At 50.3% G+C, this 19,908-nt stretch overlaps 1 protein-coding gene across 4 annotated transcripts in view; it reads right to left on the minus strand.

Moving 5' to 3' along the window:
• The window catches only part of TBC1D22A (TBC1 domain family member 22A), a 334,217-nt gene that overhangs the window by 224,530 nt on the left and 89,779 nt on the right, over positions 1-19,908 (minus strand). For all 4 annotated transcript variants that reach the window (XM_025456242.3, XM_025456232.3, XM_025456222.3 and 1 more), the window contains exons 5-7: positions 18,577-18,647; positions 6,735-6,863; positions 3,214-3,276 (exon numbers count right to left, since the gene is read on the minus strand). In XM_025456242.3, coding sequence (XP_025312027.1) covers positions 3,214-3,276; positions 6,735-6,863; positions 18,577-18,647 — 263 coding nt within the window. The remainder of the gene's footprint in view (positions 1-3,213; positions 3,277-6,734; positions 6,864-18,576; positions 18,648-19,908) is intronic.

The following is a 19,908-nucleotide window of genomic DNA, read 5'->3' on the forward strand; positions in this document are numbered from 1 at the left end:
TAAAAAGCAAAACTCTAAAGACAGAAAGTGGATCAGTAGTTAACAGGGCACAGGGTAGGGATGGGAGGCTGACAGCAAGGGAACTTCCCAGGGTAATGGAATGTTCTACATCACAATTCAAGTGGTTGTCACATTCCTACACACAGGTATCAAACTAACCTAACTGTATGCTGAGAATGGGTGAACTTTATTGTAATCCACTAGACCTCAACGAAGCCCCAGGAGGGAGAGACAGGGAGCAAGGGGACGAGCAGACAGAGCAGAACCGGGCAACACTGCTGAATGAATAAAGGAACATGTGGACAGACGCGGGGACATGCTAAAACCCTTCCTCCCAAGCAGTCATCAGAAGTCCCAGGCTTCAGGGATGCACACAGACCAACTACAATCAGAATTACATTTTCCCACTTCACTCGACAAAGTTCTGAACTGCGGGATATGCGAAGTGCTGCGAGCAACTTCTACAAAACAGCTGGAGACAGACAGGCACATCCTTCTGTGTGTGTCTTCTCCTTCCTGCTGGTCAAATACAAATGTGATGCCGAGAGCTGGAGCAGGTCCACTGGGGCCACTATGGGGAAGCCTAGAAGAGAGGAGTGACCGCCTCACTGCCAGCGAGCTCATGCCTGGGACAGGGACAAACTTCCACCCGGTCAGGCAATGTACTGCCTGTTGCAGAGAGCCCTGAGCCGAGCCTCCACGGTGCCAGGAGCTAGAACCTGGTTTACCTACTGACAATCATAAGACCATACATTTCCTAGAGTCTCCTGCTTGTCACTTCTCACCCCACACACCCAGAGCTGTGCCCAAATGGTGCTCTCAGTCACACGGCAGCCCACACGAGCCTCACGTCCTTCCTGGGAGCCCAGCAGCCCCTCAGCACGTGCTGCCCTGCTAAGCGGGGGCCTGGGCAGGGTCTGCAGCTCCCAGGGAAGCACAGGAGAGCAGAGTGAGAATTTGTTCAGCAGAGAGACCAGCAGGGAAGAGGCGCCTCAAACCAATGGGACCAGGATCCCAGGGCATCACACACAAGCAGACCAATCAATACCCACTGGCAGGGACTGCATCCCTGCTCTGAAACTCAGAGCCTGCAAGCTCGGCTCTACAAAAGATGTGTCAAGTGGCAGGAAAAATATAAAAAAGAAATAAAACAAAGGTCTGTGGCTGACTCTATCTTCTATTTTTAAAAAAAGTGAAAAAGAGGTTAACAATATATTATCTCTTTGTTTTCCAGATACAGTAAATACAACTATTAAAAAAGACAATCAAACAGAAGTGTCTCAAAATGACTACTTCTGTGGAAAACTAATTTTCTCCTTTTGTGTTCTACAATCTAGAAGTGCTTTTGCTTTCACAATCCAGGAAATTTGTTCAACAAACTTACTAAATGTACAAGAGATAGTGAAGTTTAAAAGTGCATTTACAGGAGCACTCAAGATGCAAAACAAGTATTTCAAACAGTAAAAAAAAAAATTCAATTTTAAAGAGATACTGCTTACAATAACAACAAAATATGATAACTAAGAATAAATCTAATAAGGGACATATTTTTTTTTTATGGAGCACATTTTAAAACTACACTGAAAGGCACGACAAACGGCCTAGGATATGGAGGACCCACGTGTTCGCGACAACGGAGACTGGGTTTCATGAATGTGTCCATCCTCCCAAACTGGTCTCCAGATGCGGTGCAGCTCCCAGCACAAAGCCAGCGGACAGTGAACACAAATACAGGGTCGTCTGCCCATGAGGACCAGGTGGGAGCGCACGGGCCTGAGGCCCCCACCCGCACAGGGACACTCAGGGTGCCAAATTCACTGGCAGTTGTGGTGTTGAGGGAAGACACCCTGAACTGAGGGACAAGACAGAGAACCTGGAAACGTGTTTGAGCATGAGAAGGACAAACGCCAGAAGGGACGCCTAGGCAGACATGAGGCCGGGCCAGCAGGTCACTGCACGGGCAAGTTCACCAGATTCCTCCCTCACATGGTGAGCGGCTGGCAGGGACAGATGGATGGCACACACCAGGGTGGAGGGCAAAGGTTAAAACTTTCAGAAGAGAATACGGGAGAAGAGCTGCGTGAAGTATGTGTAGGAGAGTTCTTAAGAGACAGGAGAAGTTCAACCACGCTGAAACGAAGACCTTCTGGTATCAACCTCCACCAAGCAGGGAGTCAGCAGCGGCCACAGCGTGGAAGAGGACACGTGTGACAGGCAAACTGACAAAGATTTAGAAACCCTAACACATGAAGATTGGCAGCCAATAAAAAATTAGATCAACAAACCAAAAGAAAAATGGGCAAAAGATGGAAGCAAGCATCTCCCTGGAGAGGGAACACAGGAGCCCATAAATAAAGGTAAAGATGCTCATCGCCACCAGTAACCAGAGAAATGATGGCCATGACAGGAAAGTCCACCAGACGGACAAGAAGTGGAAAGTCCAGGGACCACAGGAACTGGCGGGGACATGGAGCACAGGACTCCAACACTCCACAGGCATAGCCCGCGTGGGAGCATGCTGACACCATCTTGTAGGCTCAACAGGCTCACACCCCACCACACAACCGCTTCACTCCTTCGGCAGTGCCTAGGAGAAACCCTTGTCTGTGGGCACCTGCGTGAACGTCCCTGAAGGTCCTTATTGCAAAATGTGAGACACGACCCAAATGCCAACAACAGGAGAAAGGCTGCAGAAAATGTGCCATATATTTAAACGAGGGGATATTAGACAACCGGACACACAGATTAGGTGAAGCTTAAAAAATAAAGTGGAGGAAAAACACAAGCTGCAGAGGGATGAGGGTACCAGGGAAGGATGTGGCCCGACTGCTGCCTTGATCTGAACTTGCCACAACACCACACAACACATGCCGAGGGCATGAGGAATCACAGAGCCAGGAGGCTGGTCAGGTTCTGGGGGCCCTCCGAGAACAGGGTAAGAACCGTGAGCAGCCCCAGCACCATGGGTCCAATGTGAGTGGAGTTCTCAGTCCTCAGGTGGGGGTGGACACAAGCATATGCTCTAAGGACACACACCTGTACCTTCTATATGCATCCATATGACACACAAAATATTTTAAGAATAAGTTACCCCCAAACCTGCTGTGGGTAAAGCACCCCGACTGCACCAACCATCTCACTAGTCCCGCGGAAACCCACCACTCCAACAGAGGGAAACAACCTCAACAGGAATTTCCAGATCCCAGCTCTTACCTCTGTCACTTTGGGCTGAAGTATCAATGCTTCTGGACTCATTCGAGGGATGTCGATGTGGATCTGGAGACGCAGGAGAAAGATGTATTATTTTACAAAATGGCAAATGTCATCATAAGCATGTGATTAAAACAGCAATACTTAGTAACAGCGATGAATCCGCTCTGGACTTTAACCTGCTCCTGCTCTGGCTGAAAACACAAATTCCTTATGTCGCTGACTTCGGCTCCAGAGGAGGCGGCAGGTTCCACCTGAGTGGGCCTCCCCCAGTCCCAGCGTGGAGGCTTGCCTGGCACCTCCCAACCTAGCAGCTGCTGCCGAGCATTGAGGAAGAGAGCAGCCCTCAGCTATTTAGCAACATAATCCATAGCAATTAGTAAACATTGATTTCCAGCCTCCGACACGGGGAAGCAATTCAGGTGCATCGATAGTGTACAAGTCCTCCGCTGTGACAGCTTCTTCTGGGTGCCCAGGCCACTTTCTTCTCCGCTTCACAGAGCCCATGGGAATCCAGGGCACTTCTCAAAGGAAGCACTTAAACACCTCTGCTGGTGTCGGCTGAGCCCAGCTTGGCCACCGCCTGATGTGAGAGTCATCATGAAGTCCCCATGCTGCAGACGAACGCACACCCCGAAGGTTCAAGCCGCGGCCAAGCAAGAGCATTCAGGGCTTGAGCTGGCATCATAGGCTGGCTCCCAACATCCCACATGAACACCCCCACTGGCCACCCCATCACCCAGGAAAAGGCCCAAGAAGGCTGAAGGAAGACGTGCACACCTTAATGCCAAGTGGGAGTCTACAATTCAGGTTCATTCCCCCGTCTCTGCACATGACCACGAGGATCCTACTGTCCACAAGCCCAGGACAATGTCCTTCCCCTGCCTCACCAGCACTACAGCCTTGGTGACATCACTAAGGCCCTGGGGCCAGCGTCCTTGTCTAGAAGGTGCCTGCCACCTCCCTCCAAGGGTTACTGGTGAAGAGCGCACAGGAGGATACACAGCCTGAGAAGCCCCGCCAACCGCACCATTCCAAGGAGTTGGGGCTGCTTCCCCACTAATGGGCTCCTGCCTGGGGCTCTTCTGTCAGGCGACAACCCAGAAACTAGGATGAGCGGCACCCAGCCTGGCGAGAGAACCAGGAGGGAGCCGGGGGCCGGTGGACTCAGCACTCGGGGAGCACGGACTGTGGGCAGCAGAGAAGGATAGTGGGAAGGAGAATGAGAGGGAAGGAGCCGGAGGAGAGCAGCATGGGAAATAATCAGCCCCAAGCCCTGCGAGTAACACAGGGAGGAACCGAGGGAGATGTGCCTGCGGCCCAGTGTGTGAAGGAGGTCTGCGCACAGCAGTGCTGGAAGGGAGGGGCGCACAGTCCACACTGGGGGCCAGAGGCCCCCAGCCTGATCTCACCTCCTGCACCAGGCTGTCCCCAGAACACTGCTCCCCTGCCATCACACTCTGGCAGGCACACATCTGTCCCCTCTTACAGAAGAGCTGCCTGTCGTGTGTCTGCTGGGTGGATGGGACAACAGGCACCATAACTAATACCCGCCATCGTCTGTGCCAACGGGAGGATGAGGTCCAACCTGAGAGGGGGTGCTGCACAAGGCTGACCCAGACGGCTGTGTGTGCCCCTCTAGGCCGCCTGCTCCCCATGTACAGGACTAGCATGCAGAGGAGACCACAACTCCCAGAGGAGGGAGGACACACTGGATGAATCTTTCATCAGACCAACTCTGTGTGCTCCGGGCATGACGTCTTCCACCAGACACTTAAGCAGATGCCAGAGGACATGAGGGCATGACCGCAGGCCTGCACTCCTGCGGCCTCCTGGTGGTGTGTGACGGCGGGGCAGCCGCCCAGGGTGGGCAAGCAGGGAGACACCAGAGTGCCCGAGCCCCACACCAGACCAGACTCTGCCTGGACAGGGCAGCGTGTCTGAAAGCGTGGCAGCTAGACAGCACGGGGTGCACCTCCAGGAGGCGGGTCTGCTGGCAGCAAAGCAAGCGGGCCAACAGAACTGCCGTGGGCTACGCTTGTCTCAGCTCTGTTAATGTAGAAACATTCTGGGAATTCGTAATAATATGGAGACTTTTTATTACCTATCATAGTAACTGAATAAAGATGCATGTAACCCGTTTTTAATTAACTTTCCCTTATGAAATTCATAATAGAATACAGTTTGGTAAATCTTATAGATAGATGCTAGTGTCATCCTCTGGAAGTCTTTTCATTGAATGAAAATTCATGAGAAACACAGTCAAACCAATACCAAATTGGCCCATTCCCTAAAATTAGTGAGGTGGAAAAATAAATCAGGTAAGCTGATATTTCCCCACCCAAATCCAAGTGCAATCCCTCTCAAATCAGTTTCTCATGCCCTAGGAGCCACCGAGGCGAGGCTGAGAATGAGCCAGAGGCAGAGGGGCCCCGCCGCAGGAGGCAACAGAGGCGGGTTCCTGCCCTTTCCTGGGCCTCACTCTAAAGCAGGACAGTCCTCCTCCCAAGCTCCCGCACCCCATCCACGAAGAAGACATTCTCCCAGAATCCATGAACTTTAAAGGACCTCTGGTTATCAATCAGAGGGAAGGCCTGTCTTCAGTCCTCTCTAACAGATCTATACCAGAATGACAGAGACACGGCTAGCCCACATCTGAGTCAGAAAAATTCAGCAAGGCTCCTTCACCCAGAAGAGGGATTTCCAAAAGGAAGTATTTGGTACTGACATGTCTCAGGAAAGTCAGAGGTTGATTTCATAAACAGAAGGCAGGGCTACCAGCTGAGAACTACCTTTCTGTTTAAATGCAGCACAATAAATCAATGAATGAATGTGTGCATCACCAACCATTCTGAATTCTCACATATAACAAAGACAGAATCACAAAGCTCTCAAAGAGCTATTCTAACAGAAAATTCTGAATGTACTGTGAACTGTAAATCAATTTTAAGTACTTTCCCCATTATACACACCGTCTGTCAATGGACTATTCAAGAAGCCATAATTATACCCATTTTGTATTAAACTAAACAGCAGAAACAATAAAGTGGCCACACGTGTTGCTATGGACCAAACTGCATGCCCCCAAGTCCAACAAACCAGCACAGCTCTCTTCCATCTAAACCCCGTCCCCCAGGGCTGCAGGGGGTCCAGTGCCCACAAAGGCCACAGGGACTCTCCTCGGATCGACCTAGCCAAGTGCCTGCTCCTGAGCCTGCAGGCCAAACAGCAGCTCACTGAGACAAGAGGCGCCCCCCGCTCCTCAGCCAGGTCTCAGGGTGCTGGCAAGGGATCATGGGCATCCATTTTGCAACTCCAATTAAAAACACCCTTTCACTCTTGTAGAAAGAACCAGAGATAAGCAAACTACTACTATTAGAAGCACACCATTTTTATTCTCATTTTTTATTAGAAAACACTAATGTGTGACCCAATTAAGGACATGCTAGAGAAAACACTTCCTCCTACCTATCATCACCAAGTTAAAGTTCTTCACATAACATGAAACAAGGAAGAGAGCCAACCTGTCTGTAGGTGTCCTGGTGAACGTCATCATTCCGAGAGTCGTAATAGTGCTCAATAAAAGCAAAATATTCTTTCTGTTTTCTCTGGAGAGTGGCTGGTCTTCGGTCCACATTGGCAGGAAGGTAACCCTGGGGGAGAAAAAGAACAAAAACACAAAGTGTATATGGTCAATGCTGATTCCCCAAGTCTGGAATGGCATTCTGAAACTGGACACGGGGGAGCCTCAATGAGTTGTGGAAAGAGAAACAGAGATCAAGAAAATCAGCTAGCTGGCCTCTGGGGCACCAAACAGGGGCTCGTGCTCAGACACACGTGGCCTTCGCTGAGCCAGCCACACCTTGGGGCCATCCACTGGGAGTCAGAACGGAGCCCCCCGGCAGGCTGGTACCTCATGCTCTCCCAGAGCAGGGCTGAGATCAGCCCTCACTCTAAATGCCTCACGTGCCTCAAGAATTCAGAAGTCTGCATGCTCTTATGACAACAGAACATACGTGTGTGTTTGCACATACACACAACATATACAGAGGTGTGTGCACATACGTGTATGCACACGCACACACACAATATACATGCACCCACATACATATAGTCACTTATGCAAATGTTCTCCTCTCTCTGAACACTGCTGGGCACATGGCAGCTGCAGCCCCAGGACATAAAGTGAACTCAAATCCAGAAAGGCGGGCAGGTGCAGGTGGTCTTGAAGAGCCCAGACTCCAGGGCCACGCTGCTTGGTGTTTTGGATGCTTTTTTATTTTTGTTTCTACTTTTTAAATCAACATTATTGACATATCACACATAAAATATACCTCTTTTAAGTAAACAGTTCCGTGACACTGGACAAGGGTACACAGCTGTTACCTACACCCACCCCCCAGTGAAGCCACAGAGCACTCCTATCACCCCCAAACCCACCCTGGGCCCAGGGCAGGCCATCTCCACGCTCTGAACCTCGAGAGCCCAGGGAGCTGCTGGGCCCCTCACCAGGGAGCACACTGAGGCCTGGCCTAGAACATCATGCACACGGAATCATTTGGGGACCCACGTGTGGTTTTTACTTGGCCTACTGTCTTTGTGATCTGTGCAGACTGAAGTGTGAACCAGCAGTTACTTCCTTTGCTTACTGAGTAGTATCCCATGGTTCAGACGTAGCAGTTTGTCGGGTCATGACCTGGTTGCTGAACATCTGGGTTGTTGCTACTTTGGGGCTATTATGAATAAAGCTTGTTATAAATATTCTCGTACAAGGTTTTTATGGCTATGCACTTTGATTCCTCCCAGTTAAACACCTAGGAGGGGACTTACTGGGGCACCGTGCAGTTGCGTGTTTAGCCTCCTACAAAACTGCCAGACCTTCTACAAAGTGAGCATATGGTTTCACATTCCAACTAACAGTGTATGAGAATCCCAAATGCTCCACACCCTCCCTGATGCTTAGTATTGGCCGTGTTTAAACATCATGAGCCAGTCTGGGGCTTCAAGGCTGGCTCAGCCAGTGGAACACACAACTCTTGATCTCGGGGTTGCAAGTTCAAGCCCCATGCTGCGTATAAAGATCACTTTAAAAAATAAAATTAAAAAAAAATAAATAAATAAATAAAATAAAATCTTTAGACAACTACCATGTGATTTCACTTACATGTGGAATTTAGGAAACCAAATAGATGAATACATGGAAAGGAGAAAAAAACAAAGAGAGAAAGGGAAGCAAACCATTAGAGATGCTTAACAGGAGTGCCTTGGGGGCTCAGTCGGTGAAGTGTCTGCCTTCAGCTCAGGTCAAGATCTCAGGGTCCTGGGATAGAACCCCACGTTGGGCTTCCTGCTCAACGGGAAGTCTGCTTCTCCCTTCCCTCTACCTGTCCCTCCCCCTGCTTGTGCTCTCCATCTCTCTCTCTCTAATAAATAAAATCATTTTAAAAAGAGACAGACTCATAATAATAGAGAACAAATTGAGGGTTGAAGGGGCGGGCTAGATGGGTGTCGAGCACGAAGAAGGGCATTTGTCATGATGAGCACTATAAGGTATTGTATGTAACGGATGAAACACAAAATTCTACTCCTAAAATATTGCACTATATGTTAATTAACTGGAATTTAAAAATTTGGAGAAAAATAATAAAGACTCCCTTACAAAAAAAAATTTCTAATAAAATCTTTTTTAAAGATTTTAAAGTGATCTTAAAGAGATCTTTTTAAAAGATCTCTTAAGGGACTGGTGGGTGGCTCAGTGGTTGAGCATCCGCCTTTGGCTCAGGACAGGATCCCAGGGTCATGGGATCAAGTCCCACACAGGGCTCCCTGCAGGGAGCCTGCTTCTCCCTCTGCCTGTGTCTCTGCCTCTCTCTGTGTCTCTCATGAACAAATAAATACAATCTTTAAAAAAATAAAAATAAAATAAAATAAATAAAAAGATCTCTTTAAAAATTCTTTAAAAAAAATATTAGCCATTCTATTAAACAGTTTTCACTGCATGTCCCTACCAATTAATGACGTTGAACATCTTTCCATGTACCAATCCGCCACTGCTTCTCTTCTTTGGTGAAGTGTCCGTTCAAATTTTTTGCCCTTTTTTTTTTAAATCAGGTTGTTTGTGTTTCCAGTGAGTTTTAAGGTTCTGTATTCTAGACACAATTTACATATTACAATTATATTTTCCTAATCTGTGGTCTGCCTTTTTGTCTCAAAGAGCAGAAGTTTAAAATTTCTATGATCTCCAAACTTGTAAACTTTTTCTTTTACATTTAGTGCTTCTTCTATATAAGAAAGATTTTCTCCTTGCTTCTTCCCTTAATGTTTTAAAGCTTTACCTGGCTACCTCTTGCTCATCGCTCAAGCATCTCTTCCATGGTACTTCATCAGGAGGCTTGAACTGCAGTACACCCAAGGTGGGGCTGGTCACTCAGAGCCCCAGTAGCACCTGGCACGTGACTTCCTCGGGGCCAGCCCCTCACTGGGCCAGCCACATGGCAGCCAAATTTTTATTAAGTGAATCCATGTATGATGAAGCATGTGAATGGATGAACAAATATATCCTATATGGTACTTTCTGCCTTTTAAAATGCTCTCGTGTCTGGGGCGCCTGGGTGGCTCAGTTGGTTAAGCATCCGATCCTTGATTTCAGCTCAGGTCATGATCTCAGGGTCCTGGGATCAAACCCCATATCGGGCTCCATGCTCAGCACAGAATGTGCTTGTCCCTCTCCCTCTGCTCCTCTCTCTCTCAAATAAATAAATAAATAAAATCTTAAATAAAATAAAATGCTCCCACCTCTGTAGTAGCATCACTGTGTTTGCTGCTAAACACCTATGGCTCCCTTGTTCAAACGGAGCCTTGAAGATCCTCTGGGAACCACGTGTCCCTGTTCTCAACCCATAATCCCCTTCCTTCAGGACAGTTCTTGATGGGCCATCTCCTTGGCCACAGGGACTGACAGGCTCAGAGGTAGAGAGGAGACCCAATGCTGGCACAAAAGCCAGGCCCACCACTTTTCTTTGCAGCTGCCTGTGAATCAAAGAGAATGTCCAGAAGTGCACCTGGGTGGCTCAGTTGGTTAGGCGTCTGACTCTTGATTTAGGCTCAGGTCATGATCTCAGGGTCCTGGGATTGAGCCCCAGGTCGGGCTCTGCACTCAGCAGAGAGCCTCCTTAAGATTCTCTCTCTCCCTCTCCCTCTGCCCTCCCACCAGCTCACGTACCCATTCTCTCTCTCTCTCTCTCTCTCTCAAATAATAAATATTTTAACAATAATAATAATAATAAAAGAGAATATGCAGAGACTGGAGCTGTGTCAGCCACCCTGATCACATGGAGAACCGTGGGCTGCAGATCCACCGTGAAGATCTGAGTTGATGGAGCGCTGAGCTCAGAGAGCAGCCAGCCTTGACGATGAGATGGGTCTGAACCCAGCCACATCTTTCCAGATGTATGAGCACATCTGTTCTTTATCTTCCTTGAGGCATTTCTATGAACATCTATTCTATTATCGATTACACTCTCGCATACATTTGCTTTAACAAACTGGGGTCATACCAGTTAAGCTTCTTAATAAATATTGAAACAGAATGTATATGTGCACGCGCTCATCTAAAAAGTGTGAGATAAATAAATAAATAAATAAATAAATAAATAAATAAATAAAGTGTGAGATATTATCACAAACTGACCCATTTGAGGCCCCCTAGGAGCCCCCCAATCACTGTCCTTCACCTCCTCCCTGCACCTAAGTCCCTGACTGCTAACACTGGGGTAAATTTTGTCTAGTTCTGAATTTTGTATAAAGGGAATCATCTTTTCTGTCTGGCTGCTTAAACTCAACATGACATTTGAAAAATTCATTCAATTCTGTAACATGTTAAGAGTAGCCGATTTTCACTGCTGCCTGTTCCCATGTACAAAATCCATTCTACTGTTGACATTTGGGCTGCTCCCGCTCTCTGTTATAAACACTCCTGTTCCTGTCCATCGTGGCACATATACGCATCTTGTTAGATATGTACCAAGAAGGAGGACCCCTGGCCGCGCTTCCCTTTCACAGGCCCTGCTGCAGAATTTTCCAAAGTGATGACCCTCCCACGGAAGTGCATGCCAGTGCCTAATGTGTGTACAAGTGTAGCCCCGTTTTCCCTGAGGTCACCTCCCTCTCCCCGGCTCATCTGCATCTGAGTCCTCTGTGAGCATCTCCTCTTCCCCGCTTGCCTTGCCTTTTCTCCCCATTAATGATGTCTTTTGATGAAGACAAGTTCCTAACTTTAATGGAGCGTCTTTAATTAATCTTTTATGATTAGTCCTTCTCGTATCCTTTGTAAGAAAATGTCCTTTATCCAACATTCCGTGCCCACGCATTTCACCTTAAAACCATGCCTGGACCCCAGCTGTGGTTAGCCCAGCACACGCCAGCCTGCCACACATCGCTGGGAGTAACACTTGGCTACACCTTGGCCACGCCGACTCGTGTGCTAACTGCGTGGGGCTGCTTCTGTTCCACTGGGCACAGCTGAGCAGGCACAAAGCACACCGTGTGACCCACTGAGACCCTGCTAGCTAGTTCTTTCCAGAAAGTTTGCCAACCAGGCTCTTCAACACTGATCCTGAAGGTCTCCAATCATGTGTGTCCATACATGCGTGTATTTATACCTACCTTCCCCCTATCTCTGAAGGCTGGGACTCTCTTTCTCATGGTCCAGCATGCTAAGGTGCATGGCAGTGAGCCACAACTGATTCCTTCCTGACGTAAAATCCCCACAAGTCAACTATTCATTCAAGGAGAAACTAGATATAGTGAAGGCTCCTGATGCCTTATTCCCAAGCATCCCCGCCAGGAAGGGGCCAACCCGGGTCACGGGTGTCACCAGCACTGAGGACAGGCCCCCCTGAGGAGCACCTGCCCTGACACGTGTTCAGTTCATCAGAAGAGGTGAGAAAGGGACACACGCATTGGAGGGTCCAGCTGACTCACACTCACAGCTCAGCCAGTCGGAGCTCCTACCACTGGGAATTCGCCTCTATCTTCTGATCAGATGAGAGATTGCTAATCTCCCGAAGGGCAGATCGATTCTCATTAATTACAACAGCGACAAAAACAAGAACCAGCCCTCTGAGTGTACGTGTCCGAGTGCCTTCCGCCTGCTGTGCGGGCTCCATGAGTCCCCCGCCCGAGCACATCCACCAGCAGGCCTCTGCAGCCAGCACCACCCGGAATATCCGGTGCAGCACCCAACACGGGGCGGGGCGCCCTCCCTGTGGGGAACCCGGCCCTGTCCCTGCTGGGGGGCTACCACTCCAGGCGCTGGTCACACCTGACGGAGGACCTGGTCTCATCACGACAGTGACAGCTTCGGAGACAACCCACCTAGGGACCAGGAGGATCCACCAGTGCCTCTGACTTTACTGCTACCTCCAGACCCCAACATCTCCAGAGAAAAAAAACACTTGTCCTGACGCGGCTATGGCCACAGGCTGAGTAGGTGAAGGGCCGGCTGCTCACCAGGCATGAGCTACGGACAGCAGCACCTCCAACCGTGCTTTGTGGACAAGCTGACGTCATTCTGTTCACAGAAGAGGAAAAGGCTCAGGAGTTTCGTTAAGGTGCCCAGGGTTACAGGGCCTGAGGGCACGCTGCAGCCAGAGCTCAGGCCCGCTGCCTCCGCGCCCTCTGCAGAGGCACCTGCTCAAGTCACAGACACTTAGGCAACATGACCCTGCCCTGTGGAGTCATCTACACACCACACCACACTACACCACACTACACCACACTACACCACACACACTGTTCCCTGAGCTCCACGCATGTCCTGGGCCATCGGACCCTTAGACGCTCAGACCCTGGGCTCAACACCGGGAGGTAGAGATGCTGAGCGCAGCCCCGCACTGAGCTCCAGCAGCTGCCAAGGCTTCTATCACGCCCCTGCACAGAGGCGGACACCCTCCCCGCACGGCTGCCGGCCCCTGGCTCTCAGGTTCAGGGCCTCTGCAAACTCCCTGGGCCTGAGGCTCTGGCCTCCACACAGGCTCAGCAAACACCGCCCCGGGCCAGATGCAGGAGCGGAGCAGCGGGGCAGCGGGGCCAGCGCCTGACCCCAGCAGTGGGGCCGGCCCCCAAGCTCTTCGGGTCTGTGCTCGAGGGCCTGCGGCAGTGTCCTCAGCACCATGCTGTCTCCTGAGCGTCTGCCCCCGCAGCATCAGGCCTGCCCACTGCCTGTGCCAGGGCTCGTGCGCTTCGTGGCTGGCACTCAGCAACCTGCAGCGCAAGGCACGGGCACACGCGCTGCCCTCGGCGCACGTCTCCTCCAGGGGTGCAGCAGCTGGCAGCGCGCCTCCCCCAGGCCCCTGCACTCCTGCCACCCAGGCACCTGCTCTAGGCGACCCCAGGACCAGGACCGCAAGCTCCACAGGGCGGGCGTCCCCACGCTATGCTCACAGCTGCTCCTCTCCCAGAGTGCTGCGGGCACACCACAGACGCCCGACGCAGACCTGCTGCACAATGAATGTGCCAACGGGACGTGCAGCGATACTACCATACCCCGAGGAGGGCCACGGCCCTGGGGGTCTGCGCTGCCGCGTGACAAGTAAGCACCGGTAAGCATCCGGTTCTGGGCTTGGTTAGGACTGGTTTGGGGTGGGCACCAGTGTTGGAGAACAAGGTGGGGAAGAGAAACAGGGCAGACGCCCTAAGAAAAGTCACCCAACTACATCGAGTGCACCAGGCAGCGTGTCCAGGCTGCCTCGGCGAGGCCAGAGCACATGCGGTGAGGAGCGTGGACATGTGCAGCAGCCAACAGGGAGGCCCCGTGTGCCAGCCCGGGGCCCACCGTCGATCCGGCCCAGTGGGGCAACCAGGGAGCCTCATGGGCTGCCGTCCATCAATCCCACCCCAAGCCACTGAAGGGCTCTTACTGACCGTGAACGAGGATTCACACATTCCCCTACTCCCAGATTTTAACTTCACTTCTTAAAAGAGAAATTCTAAAAGGCAGCACGCCATAATGGGAACCAGGCAATAAAAAGCCTCCCCCCCTCCCAACACACTCCTGACACTCCCATTCCTAAAGGAAAACACACATATGCAAGTTGGGGCCTTCAGATAATTAAACCAGACTGGAAATTATGCAAACGAAATATATTCAAGTATGCAATGAATTTTAAATGACAGAACTACAGAAAACTTAATTGCCGTATTAGCATGCTATAAAAACACTAATCATAAACGTAAAACAATAATACCTGCATATACTTATATAAAATTGTCCCAGTGACACACGCATCAAGTGGCTCCCTCCCGCGGGTTTACGTGCGAACCTACCTTGACACACCTCAAGAAGACAGGGTGACGCCAGCACCTCACTTATCACTTGTAACCATTCTGCTCAGTAGCATAAATGTTCAATGTTTAATTAGTTTTTGTTCAATGTTTCTGAAATAGTTATTACTAAGTGGGCCAAAAATACGATTTTCTACAGTGCTAATTTTTAAAAAATTACTGCCATGCTTGCATGGAATTTAAATGTTAAACAGCATTAATGGTGGTTTAACGATATGTCCTAGACTAGAGTATATGTTAGTCCTCCGTAAATGACAGGAGCCAAGTTTCCCATCTTTCTTCATTAAAGGAGCATTTCTTACTCATCCATTAAGAATAGGGCTCTTCAACAGACCACCAGGATCACGTTAATGACAAATCGTTAACATACTGGGGGAAGAAGTCATTAGTTTGCCAGGTCTTGAAGTAGATTCATATTCAAGTGCAGCTTTAGTTGTCTTCTTCAACAGGACAAATGACAGATTCTCCTCGGTCCCTGGGTTCAGGGTCCCGGAAGCGACAGGCGGGGCCGGAGTCAGCCTCACCCATGCCATTGAGCCTCCGGGGCACTACCCTCTCGGTCAAGCCCAGGCACCTCAGCCCAGGCATGCTGCTTCCAGTGGGTCCTGTCTCCCGGCTGGTCCGTGCATGCCCTGCTGTCCCACGTGGAACTCAACCTGGCCACATGTGAGAATCCCTGTGGACTCCAGACACCTAGTTTCCCAGGCACCACTAACGTGCACCCAAGATGAAAAAAACACAGGTCAAGAGGCAGCCCAAAGCCCAAAGCCATCACGTCCTTGCTACCCTCACCCTTTCTCAGCCTAGCGTTGGCTGGAATTGGTACAAACCCCGATGCCTCAGTCCACCCCAAGGCTCCAATCTGCTCTGTGGGCCCAGACCCCAGGATCTGCAAAAGCTTCCCAGGAGAGTGGAATGTGAAGCCTGGGATTCAGGGAGGTGGCCTTCACTTGGGGGACCCTTCTCCACACCCCCATGGCCCTGACATGCCTGCTGGGTTTTCTCCCCACCATGTTCCAAGATTCCTCTGTGACCCAGCACTCGCAAAGGGCCTGGTGGCCGAGGGCAGATGCAAGGGAAACACTCGCTGAGCCAGAAATAAATGATTAGCATCCTTCACGGTGCTCGCCAACTCTTCCGCTACAGAAAACATGCTTCAGCTGTCTCCTTGGGAGTAACCAGGAGGCAAGGTGAGGCTCACAAGGCAGCTCCTGGGTCAATGTTTAGGGGATAGGAGATGATGGCCCCTCAATTCTGACCTCCTTTCCCTCCCCCACCCCCCACCGGCCATGCCCATGTTTGACTAGTACCCCTCAACCTGGTGGTTCCCTTCCCCTGGATGCCCAGAGCCCATCTTACCTCCAGGGCATAGAGCACCGTGCAGAATGTGCACAAGCCTGTCTCTCCAGGCTGTCTGGGGGCACCTGAAGGCTGGGGTAAGACTACTACTCCAGCCCAGAGCATGGTGAAGAAACGAGGAGCATGTGTCCCCTGAATGGGGAGTCCAGCCCCAAAGAACCAACCAGTGTCCCACTACAGCAGGCCGAGTCCCACCCACCCCCGCTCCTGCAGCCTCTAGCCCCTCCTCCCCTGCCCAGTTTTCTGTCCTGGCTGTGCACCCCCTCCTTTCAACAGGCACACTCTTCCACCTCCTGCCAGGCCCTGGTTGTGATACCGACCTAATTGCTCCTGCAGCTCGGCAGCCAGAGACCACCACTTCTGCAGGGATCTCTCGCACGTGCACAGCCCGGCACACAGCAAGCACTCAACAGATACTGTGAAACGAGCAAAAAAGGACAGGAAGAGACACAAGGTGAGCAGTTCCCTGGGGATCTTGACTCCTGAGAGAATGGATGAAATCCCAGTCTGTCCTGGGGGAGACCAAGGAAGGCAGGGACCCCCTCTGTTTTCTGCAGGCCCCATGAGGGACAGAGACTTGATCCACTTCCCTTCTTATCTCCCAGCACCAGACACAGTGCCAGAGACACAGAAAATTGCTCAAGAAATACTGATCAAATGAATAAAGGCACTAGCCAAGAGACCTGTCAAGAGACTCCGGCCTTCCTGCTCCAGAAACAGCCATCCCATCCCCATCCCCCTGTCCACCTCACTCAACTCCTGCAGGTGCTGGCCTGCTCCTGGTCCCCAGCTACCCCTGGCTCCCCACCCCTCCCTAATCCAAGCAGTACACCTGCCATTCCTGGGGAACCAGCTCTCCCTCCAACCCCAGCTGCATCCCCCAGGCCATACACCCTCCCCATCTCCCCGACCTGAGGACACTGACACACCCTTCAAGATGCTCCAGAAGCATCCCACCTTCACCAAGGAGCCTGGCCTGCCATCCACAGGGGTAGGCACCCTGCCCTGAAACCACCCCTCCCCTCCTAAGTGCTCTCCCCCACTCTAGACAGACAGGCTTTGCTCACTGATGCCAACACTTTTTTTTTAACTCATCTATCAATCCACTCCTATACTAACGGGGTCCAGAACCACCAAGTTCACCTCTGACCTTCCCAGTCCCCAGCCTCCTACCTGTAGCACCTGCCAACCCTGGGAAGGGGCTGTCCGTCCTCGGCATCGCACGCCGCTGCTCTGCTGCTGCCCTGCCCTCCCCTGCACCCCATGCATCCCACTGAGCAGGATGACCTGACCCAGTTCCTCCTGATGGGGAGGGCAAGGACCTCATTCATCTCTGTGTCTGGGCAAGGAGTCCCTGTGGTCAGTTAACGGGTCACGCAAGTACGTGTACCTGAGAAGCCTGGATGATCTTTCCTTCGCATCCCCAACATTCCTGGTTACAGACTCTACCCACCTACACCCTCCTTCCCATTCAAACCAACAAAGTGGAGCCCCTGCCTCCTCCCCGTTCTACTCCTCTGCCCACTGAAGCCCAGGTCACATGCCTGCCAAGCCGGGCCCTGTGCAGCACACACAGGGTAGCTCAGCTACGACGGACACAGACCAAGAACCAAAGGAAAGGAACAGGGTGAAACAACTCAGGAGGGCTCTCCACCCAGAGGCAGCACAGCCTTAACAAATACAAAACTGCACTAGAAGGTCTTAAACGTATTTTCGTCAGAACGTCCTACAGTTCCATCTAAAAAGCTTGTAACCTATCCTAGAGGACATTTGGAAATGTAGATACAAATGCTTAAAATAACAGACACCAAACAGAAATATAAGCAATTGTAGCAGGTCTAATTTTAATTGCAAGAGAATATTTAATCTATAAATATTCACTGTTGAGAACGGCATCTGCATTTAGGATTACGAGGTACTAAGCTACAAATTTATTAAGACTCATTAGTAAGAAACAGTCTTTTAAATACTGAAAGTCAGACTCAATTTAGAGTGAACACTTAAAGTTCTTTACTGATTTAGCAACAAAAATAATTTAAAAAGGGATAAAGGAGAAGACGGTCTACAAACTACCCCAAAGTTTTGAGCAGGACCAAACTCACTTCTGATACCAACCCGAGGGAAGTACCAGGGAGTGTGCTACAGCCGCCCCACCTGCCCACCCGACCCCCTCCAGGAGTCTCCGCAGTGGGCAGTTCAGGGAGGAGGAACCCAGAACCGCAGCCTCCATCACAGAATCACAGATACTTTTTTTTTTTTTTTTTCACAGATACTTTTAGCACCAACTTCTCCCCCTAACATGGCTACTAAAGTACATTAAAAAAAAAGAAAGAAATTGGTCAAACATATTTTGCTGTGATGGATTCTTAAGCACTGAAATAGTCTATGCTGGATACTTTATCACAGGTTTGAAAATATTACAAAGATTTTTAGAATAATAAAATCGGAGAAAAAGAATACAGCTGTCATAAATAATTACTTCTCCTCATTCTCTGCCAGCCTTGTCAAACCAAGCTTGAAATTAAGCAAAGGATGGAAAATGTCACCTTAGCTCAGGCAAAGGCCCTGCTCACTGCCGCAAAAACCGGGTGCCTGTCTGGGCCACGGCTGACGGGCCACACTCCAGGCCAAGCCAAGCTGATGAGCAGGCCCGCAGAGACTTACTGAGAGAAGCTTCCAGGTGATGGGACGAACAGGCTTAGGAATTCCGGACCAGCTCAACTTGCGTAATTCCTCTGTTGGCAACAAAGAAGACAAAGAAAACAGGGTTTACAAACGGTTAGCAGACTCCCCATGGGGCTTTGACATATCTCATCAGTGTTCCTGGCAGGAGGGGGCCCCAGGAGTGAAACCAGAATGAACCTAAGTGATAAAGATTTCTGATACTGATTGTTCACAACATACGAGACAAGGAGTTACCTCCACTTTGTCACCTGCCTACATTTAAGCCATACAGAGTGCACCTCTGCTAAATGCATGACAAGTGTCCCCAGAGCCACCCTGAGACAGGTGAGGTGCCACACACCTCCCTCCAGGAAGCAGTGCAGCCCAAAGCGGGGGCTCCCCTCCACACACCCCCTCCCTTGTTCCCTCTCACCATTTCTCTCCCTCTGCCACCACCACCACCACCTGTCCCCACCTCCACCGCCCTCCCAGGGCTCCCTTCTTTCCTGCATCCTGCCTCACTCTCCCCATTCATTGCCTATGAATAGGAGGAGCTCTGCTCAGGACTGCTTTTGAAAGAGATTATTTAATGGAGATAAGTGTGTGCTCACACAGCACTGATCAAGGGTGTAGCCAGGTTACTTATACACATCAAGGACAACACGGTCTTCAAGGTGGACTAGTACAAGTCACTGCTGCCTTCACAAAGACCTACAGGTGGGAAGGTCACAGAGGACTAGGGCCGGCCAGGAGCAGAGGAGCCAGGAGCCCGGTGCAGAGCCTCCCGAGGGCAGTAGAGGGCACAGCAGGGGCTGGGGGGTGAGGAGATGGGCCTCTGAATTCCGTAGGACCTTCTGTGTCTCCCCGATGTCTCAGCCACGTGCCCCGAATGGCTAGAGAACACATTTCAATTTACAAGTATATCAACGCTCAGTCAATCCCACTGAAACTGAAGTAATTATTTCTTTCCTTTAAGTTAGGAATCCACCATTAGGCTCTTCTCCTAACAGCTAGGAGCTCATGATTAATACTAGGAATAAAAGAAACGATTAAAGAGACTTTGGTAATATAATCAACAAAATACAAAGTCCTGACATCTAATCTTTTTCCAATTACTACAGTCTAAGTAAAATAAGTACAGAATAATTGGGCGATGGTACCGGCAATAACTTGCGCTTTACAGCAGAATCTCAGAAAATATCGAATCTTCCCCTGCACCCTGAGGATATTATGAAAAGCAGGAACCTAATATCTGAACACCAATAATGTAATGTTTACCATCATGTTCCCAGGGCCTCTCCTCCCGCACAAGGCTGGTTTTCTGATTATGGT

This window comes from Canis lupus, chromosome 10, assembly GCF_003254725.2.
Source record: "Canis lupus dingo isolate Sandy chromosome 10, ASM325472v2, whole genome shotgun sequence".
Lineage (NCBI taxonomy): Eukaryota > Metazoa > Chordata > Mammalia > Carnivora > Canidae > Canis > Canis lupus.